This window comes from Protomyctophum bolini, assembly GCF_963924005.1.
Source record: "Protomyctophum bolini genome assembly, chromosome: 17".
Classification (NCBI taxonomy): Eukaryota; Metazoa; Chordata; class Actinopteri; order Myctophiformes; family Myctophidae; genus Protomyctophum; species Protomyctophum bolini.
Genome location: NC_137878.1, coordinates 37,695,705 through 37,703,946, shown reverse-complemented (window position 1 = coordinate 37,703,946; position 8,242 = coordinate 37,695,705). Strand labels below are relative to the sequence as shown.

The 8,242-nt window shown below is 44.0% G+C and overlaps 1 protein-coding gene across 5 annotated transcripts in view; it reads right to left on the bottom strand.

Annotated features, from left to right (window-relative positions):
* The window catches only part of LOC308332376 (solute carrier family 25 member 32-like), an 11,936-nt gene extending 5,325 nt beyond the window's left edge, over positions 1-6,611 (bottom strand). For all 5 annotated transcript variants that reach the window (XR_013965705.1, XR_013965706.1, XR_013965707.1 and 2 more), the window contains exons 1-3: positions 6,288-6,611; positions 4,371-4,688; positions 16-166 (exon numbers count right to left, since the gene is read on the bottom strand). Coding sequence is in view for 2 of the 5 variants with exons in the window: in XM_080788254.1 (XP_080644380.1) it covers positions 16-166; positions 4,371-4,662 (443 nt within the window). In the remaining 3 variants the exon portion in view is untranslated. The remainder of the gene's footprint in view (positions 1-15; positions 167-4,370; positions 4,689-6,287) is intronic.
* Positions 6,612-8,242: the final 1,631 nt, after the last annotated feature.

Here is an 8,242-nt window from a genome sequence, read left to right as displayed (position 1 = left end):
TCGTACTATACTCACAACAGGAAGTAGAGCCCCCAGTTGGCTCCGGCGCCCCAGACGTTGGGCGTGACCCCCTGGTAGAGCCCCCTCACCCCCTCCATCCTCCAGATGGTCCTGATGCAGTGCAGCATGTTGTCGTACTGAGGCCGCACGCTCAGGCCGTCGCTCACTGGAAGGAACGGAGAACAACGACACCAGACATTAGCTGTGAGAACTAAACATAACATCTATCTATGAATGCACCAAGTCTCTGTGTGTATATACTGTACGTACAGTACATGTGTACGTCTGTAATCCACGTCACTCGAGAACCGTTCGCCCCGCCGACTTCAAATATCGACACACGCGTTCCACACCACCGCAGGGGGGAGGGAGTGTACAGTGCCCGGTGTCGAGTCGGTCGGACCCACGGTTGTCCAGAACCGCCACAAAAGGACTCTGCCTGCCCGGGCTCCATATTTGGGCATTAAAAGGGAGTATTTCCAACTTGCATCGTTGCAAGTATAGGCCAGTGCCCGACGGGCACCGCTCTAGTTACTGTTAATTCCCTCTACGCTGGAACCAACCAAGCGTCACTTAAACCAGTGGTTCTTTACATATTCAGGCCTACGAGCCCCCTTAAAGCAATCATATTTAAACTGGGGACAAGCTCAGAAATATTGTGAAAATAGAAGATCTACAAGGCTCACGTCGACTCACTTAGCAGGGCTTTATTTTTGAGCGGTGATTAACCGCTCTAACGTGTGGCTTCCTGTTCAGTTTAGAATCAGTTTAGAAGCTTTGTAATTGTTTGCTCCTCAGCGGCACATTTCTGAACATGTACACTGGCAACAGCCCAGCTAGAGCCCCGAGGTCAGCTAATCAGCTGCTCCTGACTGTACAAAGAAAAAAATGAACTGAGGTGAGCAAGCCTATACGAGATCACATGTTGAGTCATGATGATTCATTTGATCAACTCTATGCAATCACTTAATACATCAATCCTATATTATGAAACATGGCACAAAAACCTCAGTATGTAAAACATGCTGCTTTAAATCTGTTAATTTGTATATAACTTCACTATTTACCGTAACTCATGAACAGTTTTTATTTTGTAACTTTATTGTTTTACTCTCGTGTGTCGATGTGATTTCGATGGTGGTGTGTCAGCAGAAATTGGCCAAACTCATATCCTCTGGGGGCGGGCGTTCGCAGACAGACAGACAGACAGACAGACACACAGACACACACACAGACAGACAGACAGACACACACACACCCTCCTATACTACGCCTGCCAGTGTTTGCATGCTTGGCTGTCAGTAGAGGTCTGAACAAGTTATGACGTCCATAAACTTTAACATGTTTACACAAAAACTATGTGTGCGTGTGCAGTGTGCACGCTCATGCTGCGCACACAAACACACACACACACACACACACACACACACACACACACACACACACACACACACACACACACACACACACACACACACACACACACACACACACACGGGGGTGGTTTTAAGATGGCTGCCGTCTCTCACTTTTGATTGATTGATTGATTGAAATATTTATTAACAGTTACAGTACATTTCAAGCACAAACTCAATACAAAGACTGTTAACTGTGAGTGGACAACCCAATTAAGCATTACACTTGTTTACAACAGGGTCCACCATGTTCAATTGATCAAAACATTTAGAGTCGTACAAATAGACACGTCTATATAGTTAAAGAACAGAACAGGAATTCCTCATACAGTATCTATGCATTCAGCTCCAGCAGACCTGACTACTGTTTGTAATGGACTCAGTGTCTTTTTTTAGAGCATTGAATGCTTTAAATAAAACACTGCTGGATGGTTTATAAAGCATTGCATAGTTTGTTTAGAACAGATGATCTTCTGCGATGCCATGGACCATCCTCTCAGTCCTCCCAGGTCATCAGACTGGAACAGGTCTGCTTTCTGTCCCCACAATATAAACTAAATGTGGGGGAGAAGTACTTTAAAGTGTTCTGTTGTTTATGCTCTACATATCTGGAACAAACACCTTGAAAACTGCAGCAAATGCTGCAACTCTTAAATTTACCTTCCATGTTTTTTGTCAGGTGAAACCTGACTAATGAGAGCTCATGAAATGTAGACGACCTAGTCACTGGCACCTACCTAGTCATACTGAATGCCGAGTCCTGATTGGTTGCCACACACGCTGCCTAGGCCACACATGCCTCCTAACCTATGCCACGCGCATCGCGAAAGGGCTGGTTTCCGCACCGCAGCGAGCAAGCTTTACCACCAGCAGCCTCGAAGCGAAAACAGCTGCTAATGTTACCAGCTGGACAGCAGGAAAGCCACAACAAACCACAGTCATTGAACCGCGCACAGAACGTCGGAAACGAAGAAAGCCTGGAAAAGGGAGAACAGGGGGTCGAAATACTGTAGTAAATCTGGCAGTCAATCATGAAACAACACTGTGTCTGTCAGATCCATGGTATGTACAGTACATGAATACTGTTGGACAGTAATGACAGTAGAATCATAACTCATGGGTGAGTGGTTCTGTCAGCACGGTGGTATTCAACCTGTGGGTTCTGTCAGCACGGTGGTATTCAACCTGTGGGTTCTGTCAGCACAGTGGTATTCAACCTGTGGTATTCAACCAACATGGTTTTGAGGGTGGGGCGGGGCAGGCCGGTCCACAGATGAAGTTCAAATATATAATATTATTATATATTATTCTGGAGGGCCACGGGCTGAAAACTAGGCCTACTGTATAGACTACGAGCCAGGCATAACAATCAACTTAGGGGTCACCCCTAAGCCCCGCCCTGCTCTGTAATGTCCTGCATGAATGAATGAATGAATTTTTATTTTCGTGTCTTGTCGTTAAGACCCATCCCTTACAGACACCAACAACATAAATAAACAATATCACGTTCACTTCCCACACAGAAGTTACACCAAGTATTTGATCAAAACAGAAACAGAAATAAGCATTATCATAAAATAAAATAAAAAACATCACATATAAGTTTTCTTTGTCCGTACGTCCCAAGCTTTTCTCTATATATTCTGCTAGTGCAAATATCTTTTGTTCGAAAATCCATCTCAGTCGCTCTGCATCACTTAACCACATCAGATCTATATTTTTATCTGTTAAATAACTTTTGACGTAGCTCATGATACAATAGAAAAGAAAATGGAACTCATACTCAATATCATTCATATCACAATAGGTGCAAATACGTTCTTCTTCTGTAACTCCTCTATACCTCCCAGTCTCAAGGTCCAAGGGCAAGATCCCAGAACACTTCGTTCTGGGGTTTCAAGTAGGCTAGGTCAAATTGCATGTGGACTCCACAGTCGAGATGAATGCAGGATAGAATGTCAATAAGCATGACACAAATACACACGTGCTGCGACGCATTGTGAGCTAGTAGATTTGGCTGTGTTTGGTGCACGACACTCTTAGCCAAATATAACTCTGCCGTAACTCCAAGCCTTTAAATCAAACCTCTAGTCTAAATGCTAAATCCTAACCTGAATCTTTTCCTCACTGTGTAAGCCTACATGGCCGTTCACACTGAGTGAGCACTATAACTATATTGTCTCATGCACTCTCAGAATTGTCCTACTTATTTTTAGCCCTGCATCGCTATCCTCGCATTCAGGGGTCCGGTGACAATGTCTTGGTTGTCTCCGCTGCACTGAGAGGGCTTTCAGACCGAATAATGGACTGAAACCAAATGAAAATTGAGGCAGACCCATCTGACGCATTTTGAGATTTTGAAGTTGATTATATTTGCCCATGAATGAAGAAGGTTCCCCTTCATGACTTTCTCTAAATATTCGATTCAAATCATCTCTTTTTTTTTCTCCATCTAAAACATTTCCTAAATATGATTTTTAGTCATACTATCTCTGCTGCCTATTCACACCTCCAGACAGCCCATTGTTCAAGTTAAGACAATGGCTCTACCCCGCAAGATCAGCTTGTGTGGTAGGTGGATTTACTTATTTATTCATTTTTTTTGGTCGGGACAGTGTATATTGATGAACATTACATTAAAAATGCAGTGTAAATATACCAGATTTAGCAAGACTTGCTAATTTCCATCTGCAGTCCCCAGACATCAAACAATACAAACAGGACTGACAAAACAGGACATGGCATACAAATACCTAGTACATTTCAAACGTAATAAGACTAGTAAGAATAAGAAATAAGAAAAGATAAGTCAAGAGTCATGAGAGTGCTAGGGGACATTTGGCCCTCAGAAGTATAGCAATAGAAGTACACGCACACGTGTGTGCACACACACACACACACACACACACACACACACACACACACACACACACACACACACACACACACACACACCTGCAAAGCGGATCTTGACCAGGTCCAGAGGGTGTAGCACCAGCGTCGAGATCACTCCACCCGTCAGGCCGGCCGCCAGGTTCTCGTAGCGGACGTGGGTCAGCACGCTCCTGAGGGACGCGCTGGCACTCCAGCCTGCCGGGGCCACCCCTCCTGGCCCCGACAGCGGCCCCCGGCTGCAGGGGCCCGCCACTGGCCCCCCGGAGGGGCCCTCGCCACGTGGCGGCAGTGGCCCCTGGGCTTCCCCGCCGCGGAGCATTGGGTCAGGCTCTTTTGGCCCCTGCCTGGACATGTCCTCGTGGTTCCTCTTCCTCCAGTCTGTCACCACGACAAATAAAAACCACCAGAATCAGAGTCTGTGCATGTGATTAAAACATGCCTGACGAATGACCACAGAGGCCCAAACGTTGTGTGAGAGCCACAGATTAGATATATACTAGATTTGCATTTGTAGTGAGTTGGCGCTATTATTATCATCGTACATCATCATGACATACACGTAACGTAGCAATGTCTATTTGCTCTAATTGTGTATTGCTTCATTGTTAATGGGAATGTAATCTTTGTGTAGGACCAAAAGAGCCTATTTGCTCGTCTACATATCATGACGTAAATTCTCCATTCATTGTCAATGTCATTTAATGTTTGTGTTGGGTCGAAATCTACACTATAGCAGAATATAGGAGGGGCTAGCTAGCGCCCCTGAGAAATAAAATAGGTTCAAATCGTGTTTGAAATGACAAAAGCCGCCTACTGATGATGTCATTGGTGGGCAGGTTTCTAAAATGTCCACAGTCCACCATTGAGACACAGCAGGGGATTCTCTCTTTCTCTGGCGGTTATATGCCTAGCTTAGACAGACATTATAAATGGCCCGCTGGTCCGGAAGTGCCATTTTTAGACAGTCCCTCTGGGCCAGTATAACACACCTTCCTCTTGCCCACTTGGGACAGTAAATGAAAGCCATTACAAAAGCCCTAACACCTAACACCTAAGTTCACATAATTTCCCTGGTGTTTTATAATAGTTTTGTTAAATTGTCTGGTTACAACATGGCGTTCTTGCGAGCCCATCCTTATGAGGGTCAATTCTTGATGATAATGTATCCTCCTGACTCCTGTATGAGTTTCTCTCTGCTGATTGGGTGAAATTTGTATCCTGACTTGAACATGTATTTTCTGTTCACTAAAGAGCTGGATAGATGGACAGACTCCTGGTTACTGAACAAACACTCAAAGAGAAAAGAAGCACCATAGAGGTCTTGGGCACCTCAATGTTAAATTGGTAAAAAACATAAAATCCAAAATGTTAAATAAATGAATGAATGGTTTATTTTGATCTTTTTCAGTTAGACATTACAAAAATATTTTTTTAGGCAGAAGCTTATAGCTTTAATGCATATCCTTATTACATATTAACAACAAAGAACATGTAAAGAACCTACAAAACAATGTAAAACAAACACAGCCTATGCTTTTAAAATAATGTAAATAAAGTATACTTAATTATGCATACTTAATTATGCCTACAACATGATTTGAGGCCTATTTCAACAATTGCTACTGCTACACAATAAAGCTAGCCAGTCATTTGAGGCATAAACAATATAAATGTATATGACAATGTTGTACCACAACCACCCACTAGGCCACTACCACGCATGTTAAAATCATGCATAGGCTACGATGTTGTTCCCCAAAGCATAGCCTATAGCGTACTGTATTCACATTAAGAAAACAAACATGACTTGACAATTTCACATTGAGGTGGCCAGACATCGCAGCACCAAAACACACACTTATCACTTTACACACATCATTAAATTAATCAATTCGTTAATTAGGCTATTAATCCATTAATTCCTCCTACAATAAACAACATAGTCATCATAACACAAGTTACATAACATGTGCTTGCCTGTCCACTGCAGGGCTCCGGGGCGTGGGGGGGGCGGGGAGGGGGGAGTCCAGTCCACTCCAGACTGTGGTGGTCTGCTGCAGGACTAAAGGGGGGTCCCCGGGGCGGGGGGTGCGGTTCTGGCCTGGGGGTCCAGGTTTAGAGCTCCAGGTTCGGGGGGGGACAACGGTCACGACAGCATCGGGGCTCCAGTGGCGATGCGGATAAATCGGCCGACTAACCTGACCTGTTTCCCGGGCCGCATATCAGTCAGTGGTCGGTCCAGAGGCAGAGCAGCAGACATGACCTCCACTCTCCTCCTCCAGCACCAGTCTGTACCACCAGCACGCAGACACACACAAAAAAAACATTACCGTGGCGAGCGTCAAGAGCACGTTTCTCTCTCAGCGCAGCGCAGATCTCCACATCATCGCCCAGCGTCCACGACGGCGAGCCGAGAGAGGTGATGATGTGTAGATCTGGCGCTCGCGCTCAGCGCGCTATTTTACATGGACACAAACAATCCCATGATGCTCTCTGGCACCGTGCACGCGCGCCCACCCCACTTTTGTTGTTTACAAGTTTAGACAAGGAACTGAATGTCATGTCACTGTGCTGAGTGTGCTCCCTCCGTTCCTTTTCTATTATAAATACATACTGTACAACCAGGTCCTAACCAATACTGTCTAATCCATGTCTGAAAGCTTTAATAGCCTAGAAATACTAAAGAATACCGTCCGTTCCTACAACCAGTACTGATATATTAATGTTGCTGTGCTTGTGCTTTGAAATAAATACAACCACTTACCACACCCCCAATTAACATTGTAATAGGCTAAAAACATCCTAAAACAAATAGGCCTACTAACAACCACTAGTATCTACTCAATCACAAGGGAAATTGCCAATACCTAAAAATAATAGCTGTAGTGTAGGCCTATCATTCTGATTGGGTGGGCATCTTTTTAGAACCAACTGAACACCCACTGCAAAAGTAGTGTCTACCTTTTTTGTTTTGTTATACAGGCATGGCCAATACTTTATAACAACTAATATTATCCCTCAAGCATTAGATTGGAGGGATAGACAAATCAGTCACCATGCAGTGACTTGTTTTCAATGAGTCTTAACTAACATTCATTAGAAGGACAATATCACTATATCAGTCACCATAAGCAGGGTATGGACATGTGTTTTCGATGTGTTAGAAGGGGTGGGGGGGGGTATCAGATAAGCCTGCGTAAGCAGCACACACCACACCATGATTACCCCAGGACAGGACTGAGTCATGGTCATACCAATGCCATGTATAAAGCCATTTAGCCTCCATCTGCAGTTGGGATGTGGTCTCCTGGTGACACCTGCTGGTTGAAAAGTACATCTGCATATTGGTCAGTGCTAAACCAAAACCCTTATCCCTACTATTTAAAAAAAAACATATTCAATTTGTTCAACTAGCCAATCTACATCAATACATTGTGAGCTTGTAGATCAGCTATTTGAAATATTCAAAAATGTTTTTCAAAATACTGGTAGTAAAAAAGGCAAATTAAGACGTTTAGGAATAGGGGTTAATTAGCAGCACTGATGAAAATAGGGCCCTATAAATCTCAAGCGGGGCTCCCATTGCATCGGTGAGCAACCTTGGTAGAAAAATAGTGTGGTTTGGTTTTAAAAATAAACACACACAACCCAGGAGACAGGGATTCGAACCCCAGGCAGCATATACAAGATAAAAGCACCTTTAAGATGCTGTCCGACTTCAATCGCTGGATACACTATCGTACACCTGGGCAAAACCAAAACCTGAATCCATTCTCTTTGGATGACATAGTAAGCAGCAAGGCTGATGACGGCCTCTCAGTTAAAGTGGCATGGGTGACTGACAATATTATCACACAACATAAAGATGTAAAATTATACCTAGCTTCCATCCTGGCTGGAGGTAAATCTTTCCTGTGATAAAATGGCCACCA